Raw genomic sequence first — 23,780 nt, 5'->3', positions numbered from 1 at the left:
CAACGCCTGTCTCTCTGTGCTTTCTCCTTCAACTCTCTTAATTAAATGGGTAAGGGCATCTATTAGGGTGATTTAAATGAAGTACTTATATTAAAAACTGATAGGAATGCCTAGTAATGAAAACAGTGTGGAGAACTTCAAGTTAAGGACGGGAATAGGCAACAACTGGTTCATGAACAGAGTGGTGGATAAGTGGAACAAACTAAGCAGGTATGTAGTTGAAGCAAGCACAGTTGGAAGCTTTAAATGCAGGTTTTCATAAGTACCCCTTTGCTCTCCTTTATCCTGCATGTGCTAGTGTTCCTTCCCCCATTTTTCCAGAAGTTTTCATTTTTCCATATATTTGGCTTGTACATTCCTGCCAAAATACTCATCAACTCCTGCTCTCTGCCTGCTCTAACAAGACTTTTCATCATCTCCTTTCTCTCTGTGCCTCTCCCTCAACTCTTTCCCCTCTTCCAGCACCTTTCCCTGTAACCTTTTCTGGCAGGTTCCCCTTTTACTCCTTAACTCTCTCTCTTATATCAAGTGTCTACCATATCTAGTTTTCCTTTCCCCTACAAGATGCCTAACAAATGACTGCTTCTTCAGGCGCCCCAACAACTAACTCTTAAAATCTCAGACACCTCACCTCCTCCAGCACTGTATCTTAGTCCTTCCTTCTCTTAAACTTGAATCCTTATCTTGGTACACAGACTAGCTATCAGAATAACACTTACATTTTTTATACAAAGGCTTTCTAAAACTTTGAGCAAGGAAATCATGTAATCTATGTCTGTGATGGTAAGGTTAAGTTAGGTTAGGAAAGCATGTAATATGTCTGTAATGTTAAGGTTTGGTTAGGTTAGGAAATCATGTAATATGTCTGTAATGTTAAGGTTAGGAAATCATGTAATATGTCTGTAATGTTAAGGTTAGGAAATCATGTAATATGTCTGTAATGTTAAGGTTTGGTTAGGTTAGGTTAGGAAATCATGTAATCTGTCTGTAATGGTAAGGTTTGGTTAGGTTAGGTTAGGAAATCATGTAATCTGTCTGTAATGGTAAGGTTTGGTTAGGTTAGGTTAGGAAATCATGTAATATGTCTGTAATGGTAAGGTTTGGTTAGGTTAGGTTAGGAAATCATGTAATCTGTCTGTAATGTTAAGGTTTGGTTAGGTTAGGTTAGGAAATCATGTAATATGTCTGTAATGTTAAGGTTTGGTTAGGTTAGGTTAGGAAATCATGTAATATGTCTGTAATGTTAAGGTTTGGTTAGGTTAGGTTAGGAAATCATGTAATATGTCTGTAATGTTAAGGTTTGGTTAGGTTAGGAAATCATGTAATATGTCTGTAATGTTAAGGTTTGGTTAGGTTAGGTTAGGAAATCATGTAATCTGTCTGTAATGTTTAGGTTGGGAAATCATGTAATCTGTCTGTAATGTTAAGGTTTGGTTAGGTTAGGTTAGGAAATCATGTAATCTGTCTGTAATGTTAAGGTTTGGTTAGGTTAGGTTAGGAAATCATGTAATATGTCTGTAATGTTAAGGTTTGGTTAGGTTAGGTTAGGAAATCATGTAATCTGTCTGTAATGTTAAGGTTTGGTTAGGTTAGGTTAGGAAATCATGTAATCTGTCTGTAATGGTAAGGTTTGGTTAGGTTAGGTTAGGAAATCATGTAATCTGTCTGTAATGTTAAGGTTTGGTTAGGTTAGGAAATCATGTAATCTGTCTGTAATGGTAAGGTTTGGTTAGGTTAGGTTAGGAAATCATGTAATCTGTCTGTAATGTTAAGGTTTGGTTAGGTTAGGTTAGGAAATCATGTAATCTGTCTGTAATGGTAAGGTTTGGTTAGGTTAGGTTAGGAAATCATGTAATCTGTCTGTAATGGTAAGGTTTGGTTAGGTTAGGAAATCATGTAACCAATGTCTGTAAAATACTGAAGAACTGTTACAGCTAATGCAAAACCGTGACCAGTGACGAGTCCAAGTTTTTATTTCAGGCTTTCAGAAACCTTAAACAAAATTTGTCAAGCTGTGTTCCTGATGGTGAGGCGAGGATTGTTGAGACTAAAAGAGAGTTTGCAGGACACTCACCAATCTCTTCCCCGTCGTCCCAGTAAAAGAATCCCTCCGCAGCCCCCTGGTCGTCTGGGGCAACCACCAGGCCCAGCGGCTCCGTCCTGAGGGGCACAACAAAACATAATTACTATGTTGCATCTTGATATTAGCGTCACTGTCTCCACCAAAGTCATCCCTCATTTGTTGCCGGGCTAACATCCAAGAAGTAAAAAAAAAAAAAAGAATAAAGTTAGCAGAGGGTGCTGCCCCTCCTGAGGTCCTGTACTCCCTGCAACAGCCTTTGATTATGAAGTAATAATTGTCAAAGTTTGGCAGCTGTAACAAAACTGGCAGAGATTATTTTGCTAAACTTGCAGTAGTACAACAAATTTTATACTCTCGTTGCAGAACTGGATGTGCTGCAGCATTTAAAGGTACAGTATTTTTGTGTGTGTAACAGGCACTTATAAAAATAATTCAAGGTCTCAAAAACTTCCTGCGTCCTCATACACCTTAAGTGTTTTCTAATTCCTAAGCACGCCACACCTTCTACAAGAAAGACTAGGAGCTAGGCTCATTATGATTTTCATTGATTAAAGAAATAATTATGGGAAACAGTTATATAATCATCTTCCTCGAAAAAGACCCTTCTTTTTACAGAAGAGCTTGTATTCTGTCTTATTCTATGGCTGCCAGACAAGGACACGGAATTGTGAATTTGAAGAGGTAGACTGAAAAGCCTTTGCTAATAACTGCCTATGCCGAATCGAGGGATATCACGGGATTAATTTTGTGTCAAACTGGCGATTTTTCCGTGAGACTGGTTTGTGGTCTATTACTTGCATGGACCATGAATGCCTACTTCAGCTATAAGGGCATGTGGCACTCTACCCAGAAGCTGACCCTGCTCACCGGGTTGTTTTTCTATGAGACAACCCTGAGAGGAGGAGGCCGAGGGGATATCCACAGAGTTTGTGTATTGAACCAGTTGACACATCCTGCCAAGAGGTACTTAGGAGGGTAAAGGGGCTGCATGGAGACTTACCATGAGGAACCCTGGGTTTAGCATCACAGGGTGGGTGAAGCAATGCGCCCCCTGGAATGTGTCCCCCTCACTGAATGATTGATGTTACTCTGAATGCTCAACCTGAGTCTAGATTAATTCCTCTGGATTCTGAGTCTGGGTTTGAAACTGTGCAATATATAGATTCATTTTTAAACTCAAATAACTGAAATCAATGTGTTGGAGGGCATGTCTTGGATACAGTGTGCTGGAGGGCATGTCTTGGATACAGTGTGTTGGAGGGCATGTCTTGGATACAGTGTGTTGGAGGGCATGTCTTGGATACAGTGTGCTGGAGGGCATGTCTTGGATACAGTGTGTTGGAGGGCATGTCTTGGATACAGTGTGTTGGAGGGCATGTCTTGGATACAATGTGTTGGAGGGCATGTCTTGGATACAGTGTGTTGGAGAGCATGTCTTGGATACAGTGTGTTGGAGGGCATGTCTTGGATACAATGAGTTGGAGAGCATGTCTTGGATACAATGTGTTGGAGGGCATGTCTTGGATACAATGTGTTGGAGAGCATGTCTTGGATACAGTGTGTTGGAGGGCATGTCTTGGATACAATGTGTTGGAGGGCATGTCTTGGATACAATGTGTTGGAGGGCATGTCTTGGATACAGTGTGTTGGAGGGCATGTCTTGGATACAATGTGTTGGAGGGCATGTCTTGGATACAGTGTGTTGGAGGGCATGTCATGGATACAATGTGTTGGAGGGCATGTCTTGGATACAGTGTGTTGGAGGGCATGTCTTGGATACAGTGTGTTGGAGGGCATGTCTTGGATACAGTGTGTTGGAGAGCATGTCTTGGATACAGTGTGTTGGAGGGCATGTCTTGGATACAGTGTGTTGGAGGGCATGTCTTGGATACAGTGTGTTGGAGGGCATGTCTTGGATACAATGTGTTGGAGAGCATGTCTTGGATACAGTGTGTTGGAGGGCATGTCTTGGATACAGTGTGTTGGAGGGCATGTCTTGGATACAGTGTGTTGGAGGGCATGTCTTGGATACAGTGTGTTGGAGGGCATGTCTTGGATACAGTGTGTTGGAGGGCATGTCTTGGATACAGTGTGTTGGAGGGCATGTCTTGGATACAATGTGTTGGAGGGCATGTCTTGGATACAGTGTGTTGGAGGGCATGTCTTGGATACAGTGTGTTGGAGGGCATGTCTTGGATACAGTGTGTTGGAGGGCATGTCTTGGATACAGTGTGTTGGAGAGCATGTCTTGGATACAGTGTGTTGGAGGGCATGTCTTGGATACAGTGTGTTGGAGGGCATGTCTTGGATACAGTGTGTTGGAGGGCATGTCTTGGATACAATGTGTTGGAGAGCATGTCTTGGATACAATGTGTTGGATGTGTTGGAGGGCATGTCTTGGATACAGTGTGTTGGAGGGCATGTCTTGGATACAGTGTGTTGGAGGGCATGTCTTGGATACAGTGTGTTGGAGGGCATGTCTTGGATACAGTGTGTTGGAGGGCATGTCTTGGATACAGTGTGTTGGAGAGCATGTCTTGGATACAATGTGTTGGAGGGCATGTCTTGGATACAATGTGTTGGAGGGCATGTCTTGGATACAGTGTGTTGGAGGGCATGTCTTGGATACAGTGTGTTGGAGGGCATGTCTTGGATACAGTGTGTTGGAGGGCATGTCTTGGATACAGTGTGTTGGAGGGCATGTCTTGGATACAGTGTGTTGGAGGGCATGTCTTGGATACAGTGTGTTGGAGGCATGTCTTGGATACAGTGTGTTGGAGGCATGTCTTGGATACAGTGTGTTGGAGGGCATGTCTTGGATACAGTGTGTTGGAGGGCATGTCTTGGATACAGTGTGTTGGAGGGCATGTCTTGGATACAGTGTGTTGGAGGGCATGTCTTGGATACAGTGTGTTGGAGGGCATGTCTTGGATACAATGTGTTGGAGGGCATGTCTTGGATACAGTGTGTTGGAGGGCATGTCTTGGATACAGTGTGTTGGAGGGCATGTCTTAGATACAAGACTCTTACTCTCTCTCTCTCTCTCTCTCTCTTAGATGCGAGATGCCCTTTAATACAGATAAGTGCCAGGTTCTTGAAGTTGCCTGTCTGAACATCTATGTAAATCTCTGCTAATCTCTCACCTGGAATGCATGGTGTTGGCACGGGGCCGCTGTGTCACCAGGATGCCACCGCCCCTCACATACACCGGCACATGGCCCAGAGGCGCCTCCACATCATGCCGGGCGTCTGTATCCTCCACGGCACGGCCCTACCACCAGCGGAAACATATAATAATAATAATGATAATAATAATGATAATAATAATAATAATAATAATAATAATAATAATAATAATAATAATAATAATAATAGTTTTATTTCGCCCAGCAGCATATATAAAAAAAGCAGGACAAGAAAACGAACGAGATCGAACAATACATAACGCTGAAATAATTGAAACCTTATAATTATATATGTGTGTGCACGGCACACTTACGCACAATCTACACAGACAGATGGCCCAACCACTCCCGCCGCATAGATCCACATACATGGGCCAAGCTCTGTCTGACGAAAGTGATGATGAAGTTCCCAGACTATTCCACTCTACTCCTCATACTGTACGCGGCGTGGCAACGCAGCACAGCCAGACAGTTCATCCCGTGCCCGGTGAAGGCCAGGGATGAGCTCGTCCATCTAGGAAGCCCCAGAAGCCACTTGAGGATGTCGTTATGACAGACCCTAAGATGGTTCATGGAGGCGCCCTATACCGTGACCACAGCGAGTTGCAGTAGAGAGAGTAGCAGTGGCTCCTGAATAACTCCAACTTCACCTCCGTGCTGCAGAAGGAGAATTTCCTCAGCAGTGTGTTGCCGATGACAATGAGCTTGGTGGCCTGCTTCTTGATGTCATCATCATCGGTCCTTTCCCTGTTGATGACATGGCCCAGGTGTGTGAATCTATCCACAAATGTAAGTGCACTCCCACTCAGCCACGCTGATGTCTGGCAGGCCACCCTGGTGTGCGGCGGCGGCACTACCATGCACTCTGTCTTGGTGGTGTTGTAGACAATATCGTGCGTGGCAGCATACGCCTGACACACTCCAATAAGGTCCTGCAGAGCCTCCACTGTGGGCGCCATCAGTACCATGTCATCAGCATAACTCAGCGAGTTGATGCACCTATCATGTAAGTGGCAGCCTGTGCCAGTGTCACGCAGAGCGGCAGTGAGGTCATCTGTGTAGACGTTGTACAGGTAGGGAGACAGGATCCCTCCCTGGCGAATGCCATTGGCTGTCTTAAATGGCAGCGAAGTGGAAGCCCCCCATTTTACAGCAAATTCCTGGGTAGTGTACCACTACATTAGGAGCTTGACAATGTACCCAGGAGTTCCCCTTACAAGCAGTTTATTAAACAGCTTCCAGTAGTTCACTCTGTCAAAGGCCTTGCTGGCGTCAAGGAAGCAAAGGTAGACAGGTGAGCCCCTGGAAGTGCAGTACTCAGTGATATTCTTCAGTGTCCACACACACATCTCAGTGCCGTGCCCTTTCTTGTAACTAAACTGACTGTCCAGCGTGTCCAGGTAGGCCTCTAGGCGGTGCAGCACTGCCTTCTCAATCACTTTTGACAAGGCTGTCACAACGGCAATGGGCCTATAGTTGCTAGAGAGAGCAGGGTTTCTAACCTTGCTCTTTAGCAAGGGAGCTATTTGTACTCCCAAGATCTGATGGGGTATGTATTGATGGCAGATGCAGGAATTGATTAAGAGGCATAGGCAAAAGACCAGGCTGGGAGGCGCATACTTAAAGGCACCAGAGGGAAGCCCATCAACGTCCAGCGCCTCGCTGTTGGAGAGCGTCCGCAGTATCTCCCTCAGTTCACCGTGGTCAACACTACAAAAGCCCTCCAGCGTCACCCCGCGCAGCTCGCTCCGGAGGGCCTCTCAATGGCAATGTCTCTCAGCAACTCTGTCACCACCCGCCCATACTCCTTTCTTTTCCTTCTGAAAATCCCACTTAATCCTTGCCATCCTATCCTGCCTCACCTGTGTCAAGGCAGGAAGCCCATTAATTTTCAGGCCAAATAAGAGAGGAAAGTGGTCAGAGGAAACACTGTCTTATAGAACTGTGCAGACATGGTGATGGCACTACATGCTCCAGCCAGGTTGACGTGAGTGTAGCTCGTTGGGGAGAGCGTCCTCACATCGGCCACCACCATGTCCCGGTCCTCACACATGTGTTGTAGGTCACTGAAGAAGGGGGTGCCAGGAGCAGCATTGAAGTCCCTCAACACACAAACATGTTCCTCCTGGGCACTGTCCACCAACGAGACAAGTGTCCCTAAACACATGGCTTGGTCATCCGTGTTCTCCCTGATATTGGTAGCTTTTATGCCACAGGAAGGTGAGCCCCCCGTAAGGTCTTGCCCTCCCCAGGACCTGAGTGTCGTCCACGGCTGTCGTAGAGAATGACACAAAGTCCTTGTGGAGAGTGTTTGGCCTGTGTAGTTCACCCCCGCACAGCCACGTTTCCTGCAAGGCCAGAATATGGACCAGGCCTAATAGGTCCTTGATATAGGGCTCACTGCTCTTGATCCCCTGACAGTTATAGGTAGCAATTTTCAACTTAACTCTCCATCACTGACAGGGACTGGGTATCAGCAGCGGCAGCCACACTGGCGTGGTGGCAACACACCATCACATGCCGCTCCCAGTTGTGCAGGTCTAGCACCACACTGGTGCCACCAGGGGGCAGAGACGACAAAGGCCGAACCAGAGACGAGCCTCCTCCACAGCTCCATCACCTGCACTCTGTCATCCTGCAGCAACTCACGAACATAGGCCACGAGCTCCTCTCCGTGGGAGTCTCTGGGTAGATGTTTGACCAGTACCTGACATGAGTCATGTTGGGGTCAGACTCATGTTGTGGTCAGTTTCATGTTGGGGTCAGACTCATGTTGTGGTCAGTTTCATGTTGGGGTCAGACTCATGTCATAGTCTGAGTGTACTTTTAGATCCAAGAATGGAAGGGCAGTTCTGGAGCTCTGGAACCAATAAACTATGGATGGAAAAAAACAGATGATCTTTTTCTTCCAATTATGACAGACCTGGACCAGCCCCAAAGAACTCCAGGGTACTGTGTATTGCAGCTGCAAGGCTGGATGTAGAACCATAAGATGTACAAGTCAAGTAAACGGACTAGAGTGCACACCCGCATGTGGTCATTGCAAAGGTCCGTGACATGGCTCAGCATGAATCATACATGAGTACATCCATTGACTGATAAGGATGCTGTTGCTTTTTTTCACAATGGTAGATCTTAATTTGAATGTTTTCCATGATAGAACATAATTATATGTACGAAGTTATGTCATTTTTTCACTATCAAAATATTGCATTAGGAACTTAAATAAACTGTGTTGAATGAGTTAAAACTAAGACGATTGTTATAAATCTATGAATAATATCTTAATGAACACATTCATAATCATCCTAATCTGCATATTTCCATTATAAAAAGCATTCATTAATAAATTGTTGACCTAATATTGTTTCTTCACCTTCAAAACATAGGCTGGGAGCTTAAATGAACTGATTTGGATGAGTAATGTTCAGTTATTGATACAGATCTACGAAGAAAATCCTGCTTAACACAATCACGTCCTAATCTACACACTTGCCATATAAGGAGTAGTCTACAAACAATTATAATGGCCTAAAAGTGTTCCTTGACCTTCGAAACATAGGGTTAGAAAATTGAATGAACTGATTTGGATAACTAATAAGGAAGTTAGAGCTATAAATGTGTTTTGCCTTAAGGTGGAACTCAACATGCAACTTTGAGGCATTTCCCCAGGGTATAACTCAGTGTAATTTTTTTTCTGGTATTGGTGGGGTGTATCTTAACAACATGCAAGTGAAACCATTTCTTTTGCAATTTTTCTTAGATTTCGGCCACAATTTGACTCGACTAGTCCATGAAAATCCCAGCAACTTCTACGAGACTTTTCAAACAGGCCACAGAGAAGATTAACCTGGTTTTCACTGGGGGGGCGTTCATGGCGCATAAGTCGTGTAAAACTATCACTGGGATCACAAAACACTATTGATATCCCAGCAACTTCTACAAGAGACTTTTCAAACAGGCCACAGAGAAGATTAACCTGGTCTTCACTGGTTCATGGCGCATAAGTCGTGTAAAACTATCACTGGGATCACAAAACACTCTATTGATATCCCAGCAACTTTCATGAGAGGCTTTTCAAACAGGCCACAGAGAAGATTAACCTGGTTTTCACTGGTTCATGGCGCATAAGTCGTGTAAAACTATCACTGGGATCACAAAACACTCTATTGAAATCCCAGCAACTTCTACGAGAGACTTTTCAAACAGGCCACAGAGAAGATTAACCTGGTTTTCACTGGTTCATGGCGCATAAGTCGTGTAAAACTATCACTGGGATCACAAAACACTCTATTGAAATCCCAGCAACTTTCACGAGAGGCTTTTCAAACAGGTGAACCGGAGTGGCAATATGTTTCAAGATACTGGTTAAGGACTCTGAGGAAGGATCTTTTGACTCGCCTTCCGCCTCTCTGGCCTGTGAAGACTTTTTAGGATGGAGCCTCAACAAGTTTGTGGCTTCAGGTGTGTGGTGAATTATTCCTAGTCCCTTGTAGCAGGTGTTCAGAAGAGACAAATTCAAACACTGATAGCACTATCTAATCTAGCACAACTATTAATTTGCTTTATTCCTAGTGTGTGTACCATGTCAGTCTAAGTATTCACCCTGTGTGACATGGACCCAAACACCGACCGACCTCTGTTACCAGACGACCCGGCCCAGTACTTACAGTGTGGTAGTCAAACCAGGCGCCGGGAGGGAAGTACACACTCCTGCTCACCACGCCCTGTGAGGAATGAACTGTGGTCACTGTGAGGCAAGCATTACATTCGGTGTAAAGCTACAAAACACAAATATTTCACAAAGACATTCATATCAAGGTGAGCAGTTGTGTATTATTGAGAGTGAAATTATAGGGGAGAGCGGTCATGACTCAGCCACTTTTCAAAAAATGTTTTTAGAAATATAAGTTGGAGCATCAGTAGATATTGTTGATCTCAAAATGTTCCTTCATCATTTGGCTCTTTGGGTCGCTAATATGACACCCGCAGCTATTTCCAGTTTTCAGCAGCAGGTGATGAAACACAAGTTTCTAAATGGTCCGAACCTTCCCCTCCGTGGTGATGGTTCGGCCAGGGGGAGGGATGCTACGGACACGGACACTACTTGGCGTAATCTTATTTTGATTGGCTGATAAACAAGAAAGTATCAATTACAAGACATTTATATAAGAACAAAAGTATCCTCTCAATATTTATAGAGAAAATATATATAAAAAGAACTATAAAAAATATCTCAAGAATTATGGAATTATGTCTTCCTTCTTTTCTCTCAAGCATGTTTGAAAATAAATCAACCAAATCAACCATTCTATAGCTGTTGCAACACCTGCAGTGTTTAACCTGGTATAAAATGAATAAAAGTCATGAAAAAATCAACTCTGCGAATCATCACGACTCTATGAAAAATAAAAGCATGGTCACACTCCACCTCCAGCACGAGAGGCAGCCGGGTGACGTGTTATACGGCAATGCCTTCGCCGTGCATCGCTGCGTCACCTCCTTGTCATATTCTTGAAGTAATAATATCACATAGGAGATGCAAAAAAACAAAATCTGACCTGCATAAAAAAGAAAGCCCTGAGGGCGTGGTTGTCCCGTGTGGGCCAAGGCAACAAAGTATTGCACATTCACATAAGACCTCGCGGCAGTCAGTCCCACACGTACACTAAACGCCACGTCTGGACCATCCCACCGTCCCAATCATCACCACTCTCCCCTACTGTTGGAAAGACTCGTTCCAGTCATCACCGAGTTGCCAAAATTAACATCCATGCCTCTTATATATATTTACCCCAACTTCAGCACCTGTCAAGAGGAGCATCAGGAGCAGCATGGGTCAACTTGTAAGATAAATCACGCCGACACTAGAGAAAAAACACCCGGGCAAGAAACATACATACTTGGTTCAGCACGGGAGCCACCATGAGCCACGGCCCCCACAGGAACTGGTCGTCCAAATCCCAGGTTGCTTTGGTGTCCGGGAACCTGAGGGGGAGGCAGCAGCACTGTAGGATGATGACCAAGGTGTTTCACTTACCCAGGTAAGCCTACACAGCTACTACAAAACTATATACGTACTCAAAATCTTTTGGTGATATTTGATAACTGCCTTTCTTCCTGTCTCTTCAATAACCTTCATTTCCAAACACCCATTACATCTCCCCTTCCCTTCCCTGTTGCCCCTCACAAACCCATCACCCAAACCTCCCTTGCATTGCCCCTCACAGGCCCATCTACTACCGATCAATCAACCAATAGAGATGAATGCCGAGTGCCAGGGGAGGGGTGTGTCGCCTCATCAATCTTATGACGCCATCCATTAAAACCCCTCTGAGGAAGTCTCCAAGCAGGTCGCCTTCCCATGCATCCTGAGTGAATCTCCATCATTATGCACAAGTATTGCCAACACCATATATTCGTGCTAAGCGAGTCCATAGCAACGTAAGGCAATTCAATCCACAGTAAGGCTTCTTGAGGTTAGCCGCCATTGTTCTGCTTCCAAGATTTGTATAATATTCCAAGACATCAATGGTTTAGCCGCATGCAAGGACAGACTGAACCATTTCATTCAGTAAAGCCCCACACTGTATACATGGGGCTAACACAGCATGGTAGGAGCAACACATGTATGAGCCCCTTCTAGTTACATTAAAGGAATTACTCACTTGATAAACAGAGACCTGACCAAAGTCCTACACTGTATATGGAACTAGTACAGCATGGTAGGAGCAACACATGTATGAACCCCTCCTAGTTGCATTATAAGGAATTACCCACTCAAAGAACAGGGGCCTGACGACAGCGTGGCCTCGTGTGCTGGCCAAGTGGTGCAGTGTGTACAGGTGGGGCAGCAGGGTGTACCGGATCCTCAGCGCTGCTCGGCTGGAGGCTGCCACGCTGGGCCACAGTCCGGGGTCCTGCCGAGGTAATCCTGAGAGTGAGGTGGTGCCAGGGATGTACTTAGAGGGAGAGGAGGTACAGGGATGAACCTAAACTGAATATTTACTACATTTGGCAGCCTTTAAAGAGGGAAATAGAGATGAACCCAGCACTGATTTTGACGGCATTTGACATAATCTAAAAAGGGGAGGGATAGGGGGCTGGTATAGGGATGAACCTAGCCCCAATTTTGACAGCATTTGACATAACCTAAAGCGAGGAATATAGAGATGAACTTAGCAACACTTTTGGCTTCATTTGACATCATCTAAAGAGGGAAATTATAGAGATGAACCCAGCACTGATTTTGGCTGCATTTGACATAACCAAAACAGGGGAGAGGGTGGGGTGGATTAAGGGATGAATCTAGCCCCAATTTTGACTTCATTTGACATCATCTAAAGAGGGGAAATATAGAGATGAACCCAGCACTGATTTTGACTTCATTTGACACAGTTTCAAAGGGAGGGATATATAGGGATAACACCACCATAGACTCTGATATAGCTCACCATCATTAGACAATTTCATCAAGCAAAATAACTCAGCCAGTCTAAATCGATCAGTCGGTCAGTCGAAGGGAAAGGAAGGGAAGGAAAGGGAAGGGAAGGGAAGAGAGGGGGAGAGAATGTATGGGAGAGGAAGGGAAAGGGAGGGGAGAGAATGTATGGGAAAGGAAGGGAAGGGAAGGGAAGCGAAGGGAAGGGAAAGGAAGGGAAGGGAAAGGAAGGGAAAAGAAGGGAAGGGAAGGGAAAAGAATGTAAGGGAAAGGAAGGGAAAGGGAGGGGAGAGAATGTATGGGAAAGGAAGGGAAGCAAAGGGAAGGGAAAGGAAGGGAAAAGAAGGGAAAAGAAGGGAAGGGAAGGGAAGGGAAGGGAAGGGAAGTGGAGCGATGGGAAGGGAAGAGAATGTAAGGAAAGAGGAGATAAATCTATACAGTACACATACAGTATATATAAATCACCAACTGGGAGCAAATGTGTATGTTACATGGTCAATGGCGCCCAGAGTGTTGTGGTTCCGGCTGTAGGGGTAGAAGGCGCCCAGCTCCATCCATCTGGCGCACATCTCCTCCGTGGTGTCGCCGAAGAAGCCGCAAATGTCTGCCCCCACGTACGGGATGCCAAAGAGGTTGAACTCCATCATGCCTGCGGGAGGGTCATTTTCAAAGTCAAAATATAGGTCTTGAACAGCACTGCAACAATCACTATGACGCAGTGCTGGATTTTGTCACAAGCTGTAAATAGGTTATGTTAGGTTAGGTTATGGTTATGATTATGGTTATGGGTGTTGGGTTGGGTTGAGTTGGGTTGGGTTGGGTTATGCTGTGTTAGGTTAGGTTAGGTTAGGTTAGGTTTAGATTATGTTATGTTGCTAGCCCTCCACAGCCCCGCCTCACTTGACTTTCTACTCTAGCTCATCGCTTTACTGTGCAAGAGTTAACCAGCATCTTCACTGTGCAAGAGTTAACCAGCATCTTCACTGTGCAAGAGTTAACCAGCATCTTCACTGTGCAAGAGTTAACCAGCATCTTCACTGTGCAAGAGTTAACCAGCATCTTCACTGTGCAAGAGTTAACCAGCATCTTCACTGTGCAAGAGTTAACCAGCATCTTCACTGTGCAAGAGTTAACCAGCATCTTCACTGTGCAAGAGTTAACCAGCATCTTCACTGTGCAAGAGTTAACCAGCATCTTCACTGTGCAAGAGTTAACCAGCATCTTCACTGTGCAAGAGTTAACCAGCATCTTAATTCACTCTTTTTTTTATGCCCTTGAGCAGCTTCCTTTCCTGTAGAAAAATTAAAATGAATAAAATAAATATTATATGTATTGTTTATATTATGATATGTTAGATTCAGGTTACGTTAGAGTTAGGCAAGGTTTATGTTATGTTATGTTAAGTTAGGTTTATGTTATGTTATGTCAAGTTAGGTTTATGTTATGTTATGTTAAGTTAGGTTTATGTTATGTTATGTTTAGTTAGGTTTATGTTATGCTGAGTTAAGTTTATGTTATGTGATGTTAAGTTTATGTTATGTTAAGTTAGGTTTATGTTAAGTTTATGTTATGTTAAGTTAGGTTTATGTTATGTTATGTTTAGTTAGGTTTATGTTATGTTAGGTAAGGAGGACCAGCTCTCACCGATGATGGACTTTCGCATGTCCGCCCAGCGCGCCGAGTTGTCCCCAAGCCAGTGGCCCGCCCACCGCCCGCTGGAAGGGAACGTTGAGCGGGTGACCACCACACCACGCTGCTTGGTGGCCCCGTGCAGCGCCCTGGAGCCAAGCAGAGGGTGAAGGTTGTACATCAAGGAGCAAAGAGGGGCCAATAAGCCGTAATTCTTGTTTATACCAAAGTAAATATCATAGTTTTGACAAGTTTTTGATGTTCCCCTCAAGCCAATATTGATCATTATTTCCGTATCTTTGTCCATAGTCTTCTTAACATTCTTTGTACATATTTATTTGTGACCTTTTGCGATATGAGATGTGCTTTGTTTTGTGAGGTTAGGCAAGGTTTTCAAATTTGCAATAAGCTTTGTATTCCTTTTATTTCCCTTCTCTTCCTTTCCCTTACATTCTCTTCCCTTCCCTTCCTTCCTTCTTCCTTCCTTCCTTTCTTTCCCTTCCTTTCTTTCCTTCCTTCCCTCCATTCTTTCCCTTCCTTCCTTCCCTTCTTCCCCTTCCTTCCTTCCTTTCTTCCCTCCTTCCCTTTCTTTCCCTTACATTCTCTTCCCTTCCCTTCCTTTCCCTTCCCCTCCATTCCTTTCCCTTCCCTTTCTTTCCCTTACATTCTCTTCCCTTCCCTTCCTTTCCCTTCCCCTCCATTCCTTTCCCTTCCCTTCCTTTCCCTTCCCTTCCCTTTCTTTCCCTTCCCCTCCATTCCTTTCCCTTCCCTTTCTTTCCCTTACATTCGCTTCCCTTCCCTTCCCTTCCTTTCCCTTCCCCTCCATTCCTTTCCCTTCCCTTTCTTTCCCTTCCCTTCCCTTCCCTTCCCTTCCTTTCCCTTCCCCTCCATTCCTTTCCCTTCCCTTTCTTTCCCTTCCCCTCCATTCCTTTCCCTTCCCTTTCTTTCCCTTCCCTTCCCTTCCTTTCCCTTCCCCTCCATTCCTTTCCCTTCCCTTTCTTTCCCTTCCCCTCCATTCCTTTCCCTTCCCTTTCTTTCCCTTCCCTTCCCTTTCTTTCCCTTCCCTTTCTTTCCCTTCCTTTCCCTTTCCTTTCCCTTCCTCCATTCCTTTCTTTCCTTTCTTCCTTCCCTTTTCCCTCCCTTCCTTTCCTTCCCTCCATTCCTTTCCCTTCCTTTCTTTCCCTTCCTTCCCTCCATTCCTTCCCTCCATTCCTTCCCTTCCTTCCTTTTTCCTTCCTTCTCTCTTCCCTTTCTTCCTTCCTTCCCTTCCCTTCCCTTCCCTTCCCTTCCCTTCCTTTTCCTTCCCCTCCATTCCTTTCCCTTCCCTTTCTTTCCCTTGCATTCCCTTCCCTTCCCTTCCTTTCCTTCCCTCCATTCCTCCTTTCCCTTTCTCTCCCTTCCTGCCTTTTCCTCTCCCTTTCTCTCCCTTCCTTTCCTTCCCTCCATTCCTTCCTTCCTTTCCTTCCCTTACATTCCTTCCTTCCCTTCCCTTCCTTTCCCTTCCCTCCATTCCTTTCCTTCCTTTCTTCCTTCCCTTCCTTCCTTCCCTCCATTCCTTTCCTTCCTTTCTTTCCCTTACATTCTCTTCCCTTCCCTTCCTTTCCCTTCCCCTCCATTCCTTTCCCTTCCCTTTCTTTCCCTTCCCCTCCATTCCTTTCCCTTCCCTTTCTTTCCCTTACATTCTCTTCCCTTCCCTTCCTTTCCCTTCCCCTCCATTCCTTTCCCTTCCCTTTCTTTCCCTTCCCTTCCCTTCCCTTCCCTTCCTTTCCCTTCCCTTTCTTCTTTCCCTTCCTTCCTCCCTTCCTTCCTTTCCTTCCCTCCTTCCCTCCATTCCTTCCCTTCCTTTCTTTCCCTTCCTTCCTTCCTTTCCCTTCCCTTACCTTTCATTCCCTTCCCTTCCCTTTCATTCCCTTCCCTTCCGCTTCCCTTTCCCTTCCTTCCCTTCCCTTTACTTCCCTTCCTTATCTTCCCTTCCCTTCCCTTCTCTTCCCTTCCCTTTCCCTTCCTTCCCTTCCCTTAACTTCCCTTCCTTCCCTTCCCTTTCCTTCCCTTCCGCTTCCCTTTCCCTTCCTTCCCTTCCCTTTCCTTCTCTCCTTCCTTCCCTCACATTCTTCCCTTCCTTCCCTTCCCCTTCCTTCCTTTCTCTCCTTCCTTTCCCTTTCATCTTCTTCCCTTCCTTTCCCTTTCCTCCCTTTCCTTCCCTTTCTTTCTTTTCTTTTCCCTTCCTTTCCTTCCCTTCTCTTTCTTCCACATTCTCTTCTTCCTTCCTTTCCCTTCCCTTCCCTTTCCTTTCATTCCCTTCCCTTCCCTTTCATTCCCTTCCCTTCCTTTCCCTTCCCTTCCCTTTACTCCCCTTTCCTTCCTTTCCCTTACATTCTCTTCCCTTCCTTTCCCTTCCCTTCCCTTTACTCCCCTTTCCTTCCTTTCCCTTACATTCTCTTCCCTTCCTTTCCCTTCCCTTCCCTTTACTCCCCTTTCCTTCCTTTCCCTTACATTCTCTTCCCTTCCTTTCCCTTCCCTTCCAATCCCATTCCTTTCCTCACCTTCTCTTCCCTTCATGTCCTTCACGCGGGCACAAATGACATAAGGACAACCCATTCTGAGGAAATGCTTGAAAATACCGCCGCATGATCAAGCAGTATAAACGTAAAACGGATGCCAGTAACATCATAATCTCAGGAATCCTCCCGAGGGTCGGTGCCGAATCCAGCTTTTACAGTAAGGCCTTCAGCAGTTCCAGTTCGCTAACTTGTGGAACAATTTTTACTACAATTCGGACTTGTTCCTTGCTGATGGTATCCACTTAAACCCTGTTGGGGCAGCTCGTTTCGGGAGGCTGCTCTGTGATCAAGTGGCTCTTTAAAAGCCAAAAAACGCAAAGGCGAGAACACCAGCAGCTCCACCATGAGGGAGCACTCAACCCGCGCAACCCCCAACTCAAATCACATTAAAGCTTGCCATATAAACGCTCGTAGCCTACGTAACAAATTTGAAGACTTAGAAGTGCTCGCAGCTATAAATCATTATCACATCATCGGAGTCACAGTATCTTGGATAGACACTTCAAATAGAGATTTCATTGCGGAATATAGATTACCGGGTTATACCATCTTTAGTCATGTACGAGAGAACAGACAATGTGGAGGTGTTATCTTATGTATCCACAACTCTCTCCATCCAGTATCCGTGAAAACAGATATTATAACCCATGTGGACATGGTCTTCATTGAAATTAAAAACAAGTCTCATTAGACTAATCTATAGACCACCAGGGCAGACTCTTGATATCAACCACGCGTTAAATGAATTAATATTAGAAAAAAGTAGTAGTTGCCAGGCAGTAATTGTGGGGGACTTTAGCTTGCCAGTGAAAAGATGGGGCGAACCGTTGAATTCTCATACAGGGCTCGACTTGTACACAAATTTATTAGAAAGTGATTTACATCAAATCAACAACACGTTCAAGAACCGACTCGGGAAAATAATATACTTGACCTTATCTTTTCAACGACAGCTGATCTAGTTAACGAAGTAAATGTTGGTCCAATTTTTAGTTCTAGCGATCACCGAACAATCACATTCAGCATCAATATGAAAGAAAGTAAAGTAACTGCAAGTAAAGAAAAGGTGCCTGATTATCAGAGAGCGAATTTCGTAAGACTCCGATCAATTCTAAATAATTCTGACTGAACCGTAATTTCTTTGGAAACAGACACTGATAAATTGTGGGAGGCCTTCACCACAATATTGAACAATACCATACGCATATGCGTACCCTATCGTAACAGACGTTCAACTTTTAAGAAGAAACCCAAATGGTGGAATAACAAAATTAAAAATAGCCTTTCTTAAAAAACGCGTATACAGTAAATACATCTCAACCCAGGGTGAGGCTGACACACTAGAGTTGGACAGAATTCGCCGCGAAACCAAGAAATTTATAAAACGAGGCAAGAAAAATCTTGAAGAATATATAGCGGAAACAAGTAAAAGTCACTCACTTTTAGTATCGGACCGCTTGCTAATGATAATGGTAACCACATGAACGATGAAAATGAAATGGCTACAATCCTAAATAACTTTTTTGCATCCGTATTTACCGACGAAGATTGTTTATCACCTCAACCGCAGGAGGCTGGAAGGACCGAAAAGATTTGAAATGGCGTGCTCATCTAAGAAAGTGACATTTTACGCACAATTGGAAAGATTAAAGTAAGCAAAGCTCCTGGTCCAGACAAAATTACCCCAGGAATTTTAAAAGAAATCAAACATCAAATTTGTAAACCGCTCTCTATCTTATTCAATACATCTTTAACAGCTGGAAAAGTTCCATCGGATTGGAAACTTGCAAATGTCACACCAATTTTCAAAAAGGGGGACAAGTCTCATCCAGGAAACTATCGACCAATTAGCCTGACATCGATTGTTTGTAAGTTAATGGAGACTATCATTCGCGACAATATGGTGAAATTCTTCAAAGAAAATAATATCATAAATAATTCGCAACATGGTTTCTGTGGTAAACGTTCGTGTTTAACTTACTTGATTTTTTTCATCATATTTTTGAGGTGTTCGATGAAAGCAGATCAGTAGATATCATATGTCGGGATTTTCAAAAGGCATTTGATAAGGTTCCCCATAAATGGTTGCTCAGCAAACTATTGGCGCACGGTATCTCGGGTAACATTCACAATTGGCTTGTGGACTGGCTCTCTGAGCGGAAACAGAGAGTAGTTCTAAACGGTGTTTCATCCAACTGGCTCGATGTCAGAAGCGGCGTACCTCAAGGATCAGTGCTTGGCCCCATGCTCTTCTTAATTTATGTTAATGATATCGATGGTGGGATCACTTGTAAAATATCAAAATTTGCTGATGACACAAAAATCGCTAGTAAGGTAACTGCGACACTCGACGAAGAAGCTTTACAATCAGATCTAGATCGTCTTGCACGTTGGGCCAATCAATGGCAAATGAAATTTAACGTTGACAAATGTAAAGTGTTGCACATCGGAAAAAATAACAATCGCGTTCGGTACGTAATGAATGGCCAACAACTTTCTGCAGTAAGTAAAGAAAAGGATCTTGGAATCACTATATCAAGCGATTTAAAGCCCGGTCAGCATTGTTCAGAGGTAGTTAAAACTGCAAACAAATTGGTTGGCTTCATCGGACGAGTCTTTAATAATAAATCGGAAAAAGTATTATTAAAACTGTATAATACCATGGTTTGACCCCATCTAGAGTACTGTGTACAGTTTTGGTTTCCCTATTACAAAAAAGACGTAGAAAAGTTAGAACGGGTTCAATGAAGAGTAACTTAAAAATGATTCCTAGGTTGAGAAATTTATCTTATGAACAAAGGCTTAAAGAAGTAAATTTATTCAGCTTATCAAAAAGAAGAACGCGAGGCGATCTAATAGAAGTGTGTAAAATGTTTAAAGAATTCAGTGATATTAATGCGGAAGATTACTTTACAATTGATCGATCAAATAGAACAAGAAATCACAATTTCAAGATAAATGGTAAAAGATTCTCGGCACACGAAGCCAAACATTTCTTTTTCAATCGAGTCGTTAATGTTTGGAATTCTCTACCCAGTGATGTTAACAGTACGACAGTTACGGCCTTCAAGAATAGATTAGACAAGTATTTTGAATCCACCCAACAACTACATTGTCGTAATAACGTTAAGTTCTTTCGAATACTGCTGTCCTTATCCGTTTTTATGGCCCGGTTAGTGGCAGCAGTAATGGTAGTTCTTTCCTCTTTCCTACATAATTTCCATGCACTTTTTCCATGCTGCATTGTTCTTTTTCCTGTCCTGTGAGCTCTAGCTGGAGGGATGGGGGGGTGGGGAGGAGCCTTCGCCTTTGCTGTCCTTCATCTTCCACCTTTGATTAGATAGTTAGTGAAGCTTGTCACAAACAGCCTCGTAAGGACCATCAGGTTTGCTGTTGTTTGTTCTTTCTTTGTGTTATTTTGCGTGGTCCTTCCCTTTCCTTTCCTTCCCATCCCATCCCATCTCATCCCATCCCTTCCCATCCCATCCCATCCCTACCCATCCCATCCCATCTCTTCCTATCCCTTCCCTTCCCTTCCACACAAACCAGTACTCACTCCAGGGTGGGCTGAGCCTGGGACCATCCATACAGGTTGTGGACATCATAATGCCTGTACTCTTGGTCTTCCCCTTGTAGCGCCTCCATGCAGAGGGTCTTGTCGGAGAGCCTGAGGGACCAAAGTGAAAGAAGGTAGAGATGGAAGCATATGTTACAGCTGTCCCTTTGCCCCCTGAGCCTGTGGTAGGAGGGGAGGGAAGGGAAGGGAAGGGGAGGGAAGGGAAGGGCATGCAAGGGAAGGGAGGGGAAGGGAAGGGAAAGGAATGCAACAGAAGAGAAGGTAAAGGAAGGGAAGGGAATACAAGGGAAGGGAAGGGAAGGGAGCGCAAGGAAAGGGAAAGGAAGAGAAGGGAAGGAAAGAAGAGGGAAGCAAAGGGAAGGGATTGCAAGGGAAGAGAAGGGAAGGGAAGGGAATGCAAGGGAAGGGAACGCAAGGAAAGGGAAGGGAAGAGAAGGGAAGGAAAGAGAAGGGAAGTGAAGGGAAGGGATTGCAAGGGAAGGGAAGGGAAGGGAAGGGAATGCAAGAGAAGGGAACGCAAGGAAAGGGAAGGGAAGAGAAGGGAAGGGCATGCAAGGGAAGGGAAGGGAAGGAAATGCAAGAGAAGGGAACGCAAGGAAATGGAAGGGAAGAGAAGGGAAGGAAAGAGAAGGGAAGCGAAGGGAAGGGACTGCAAGGAAAGAGAAGGGAAGGGAAGGGAATGCAAGGGAAGGGAAGGGAATGCAAGGGAAGGGAAAGGAATGGAATGGAAGGGAAGGGAAGGAAGGAAGGAGGAAGGAATGCAAAGGAAATGAATGCAAGGGAAGGGAAGGAAGGAAAGGAAGGAAAAGGAAGGAAGGAAGGAAGGAAGGAAAATGCAAGGAAGGGATGGGAATGGAAGGAAGGAAGGAAGGAAGGAAGGAATGCAAGGGAATGCAAGGGAAGGGAAGGGAAGGAAAGTGAAAGGGAAGATAAGGGAAGGGAAGGGAAGGAAAGGGAAGGGAAGGGAAGGGCATGCAAGGGAAGGAAAGGGAAGGGAAAAGAATGCAAAAGAAGGGAAGGGAATGAGAGGGAAAGGAATGCAAAAGAAGGGAAGGGAATGCGAGGGAAGGGAAGGGAATGCAAGGGAAGGGAAGGGAAGGGAAGGGCATGCAAGGAAAGGGAAGGGAAGGGAAGGGAAAGGAATGCAACAGACGAGAATGTAAAGGAAGGGAAGGGAATACAAGGGAAGGGAAGGGAAGGGAAGGGAACGCAAGGAAAGGGAAGGAAAGAGAAGGGAAGCGAAGGGAAGGGATTGCAGGATAAGAGAAGGGAAGGGAAGGGAATGCAAGGGAAGGGAAGGGAATGCAAGGGAAGGGAAAGGAATGGAAGGGAAGGGAAGGGAAGGGAATTGAAGGGAATTGGAGGGAAGGGAAAGCAAGGGAAGGGAAGGGAATGCAAGGGAAGGGAAAGGAATGGAATGGAATGGAATGGATGGGAAGGGAATTGAAGGGAAGGGAAGGGAATGCAAGGGAAGGGAAGGGAAGGAAATTGAAGGGAAGGGAATGCAAGGGAAGGGAAGGGAAGGGAAGGGAAGGGAAGGGAATGCAAGGGAAGGGAATGCAAGGGAAGGGAAGGGAAGGGAAGGAAGGCAGGAAGGAAGGAAGGAAAGACGGAAGGAAGGAAGGAAGGGAAGGAAGGAAGGAAGGGAAGGAAGGGAAGGAATGCAAGGGAAGGAAAGGAAGGAATGCAAGGAAGGAAGGGAAGGGAAGGGAATGCAAGGGAAGGGACGGGAATGCAAGGGAAGGGAAAGAAATGCAAGGGAATGGAAGGAAGGAAGGAAGGAAGGAAGGAAGGAAGCAGGGAAGGAATTGAAGGAAGGAAGGAATGCAAGGGAAGGAAGGAATGCAAGGAAGGAAGGAATGCAAGGGAAGGGAAGGGAAGGGAAGGGAATGCAAGGGAAGGGAAGGGAATGCAAGGGAAGGGAAGGGAATGCAAGGGAAGGGAAAGGAATGGAATGGAAGGGAAGGGAAGGGTAGGGTAGGGAATTGAAGGGAAGGGAATGTAAGGGAAGGGAATGCAAGGGAAGGGAAAGGAATGGAAGGGAAGGGAAGGGAAGGGAAGGGAAGAGAAGGGAATGCAAGGGAAGGGAAGGGAAGGGAAGGGAAAGGAAGGAATTGAAGGAAGGAATGCAAGGAAGGGAAGGCATGCAAGGAAGGAAAGGAATGGAAGGGAAGGAAGGAAGGATGGAAAGAAGGAATTGAAGGAAGGAAGGAATTGAAGGAAGAAAGGAAGGAAGGAAGAAAGGAAGGGAATGCAAGGAAGGAAGGAAGGAAGGAAGGAAGGGAATGCAAGGAAAGGAAAGGAAGGAATGCAAGGAAGGAAGGAAGGAAGGAATGCAAGGAAGGGAAGGAATGCAAGGGAAGGAAGAAAGGAATGGAAGGAAGAAGGGAAGGGAAGGAAGGAAGGAAGGGAGAGGAAGGGAAAGGAAGGAATGGAAGGGAAGGAAGGAAGGAAGGAAGGAAGGAAGGGAAGGAAGGAATGCAAGGAAGGAATGCAAGGAAGAGAAGGAAGGAAGGAAGGAAGGAAGGAAGGAATGAAGGGAAGGAAGGAAGGAATGCAAGGAAGGAATGCAAGGAAGGAAGGAAGGAAGGAATTGAAGGAAAGGAAGGGAATGCAAGGAAGGAGGGAATGCAAGGAAGGAAAGGAAGGGAATGGAAGGAAGGAAGGGAAGGGAAAGGGAAGGAAAGGAAGGAAAGGACGAGAAGGAAGGAAGGAAGGAAGGAAGGGAAGGGAAGAGAAGGAAGGAATGCAAGGGAAGGAAGGAAGGAAGGAAAAGGAATGAAGGAAGGAAAGAAGGGAAAGGAATGCAAGGGAATGGAAGAGAAGCGAAGGGAAGGGAAGGGAAGGGAAGGGAAGGGAAGGGAATTGAAGGGAAGGGAAGGGAATGCAAGGGAAGGGAAAGGAAGGGAATGCAAGGGAAGGGAATGCAAGGGAAGGGAATGCAAGGGAAGGGAAGGGAAGGGAATGCAAGGGAAAGGAAAGGAAGGGAATGCAAGGGAAGGGAAGGGAAGGGAATGCAAGGGAAGGGAAGGGAATGCAAGGGAAGGGAAAGGAATGCAAGGGAATGGAAGAGGAATGGAAGGAAGGAAGGAAGGAAGGGAAGGAAGAGGAAGGAAGGGAAGGAAGGGAATGCAAGGAAGGGAAGGAAGGGAAGGAAGGGAAGGGAAGGAAGGAAGGAATGCAAGGAAGGGGAAGGAAGAAGGAAGGGAAGGAAGGAAGGGAAGGGAAGGGAAGGGAAGGAAGGAAGGGAAGGAATGCAAGGAAGGGAAGGAAGGGAATGAAGGAAGGAAGGAAGGAAGGAAGG

The 23,780-nt window shown here is 45.2% G+C and overlaps 1 protein-coding gene across 2 annotated transcripts in view; it reads right to left on the bottom strand.

Annotated features, from left to right (window-relative positions):
* LOC126992249 (maltase-glucoamylase-like) overlaps positions 1-23,780 on the bottom strand; it is a 123,641-nt gene that overhangs the window by 37,934 nt on the left and 61,927 nt on the right. For both annotated transcript variants that reach the window (XM_050850918.1, XM_050850919.1), the window contains 8 exons: positions 20,456-20,566; positions 14,354-14,487; positions 13,201-13,358; positions 12,049-12,188; positions 11,172-11,256; positions 9,939-9,995; positions 5,227-5,354; positions 2,075-2,160 (listed from right to left, as the gene is read on the bottom strand). In XM_050850918.1, the coding sequence (XP_050706875.1) occupies positions 2,075-2,160; positions 5,227-5,354; positions 9,939-9,995; positions 11,172-11,256; positions 12,049-12,188; positions 13,201-13,358; positions 14,354-14,487; positions 20,456-20,566 (899 nt within the window). The remainder of the gene's footprint in view (positions 1-2,074; positions 2,161-5,226; positions 5,355-9,938; positions 9,996-11,171; positions 11,257-12,048; positions 12,189-13,200; positions 13,359-14,353; positions 14,488-20,455; positions 20,567-23,780) is intronic.

This window comes from Eriocheir sinensis, chromosome 7 (genome assembly GCF_024679095.1).
Source record: "Eriocheir sinensis breed Jianghai 21 chromosome 7, ASM2467909v1, whole genome shotgun sequence".
NCBI classification, from domain to species: Eukaryota; Metazoa; Arthropoda; class Malacostraca; order Decapoda; family Varunidae; genus Eriocheir; species Eriocheir sinensis.
The sequence above is the reverse complement of the archived record's forward strand: the minus strand, read 5'-3'. Positions and strand labels throughout refer to the sequence as shown.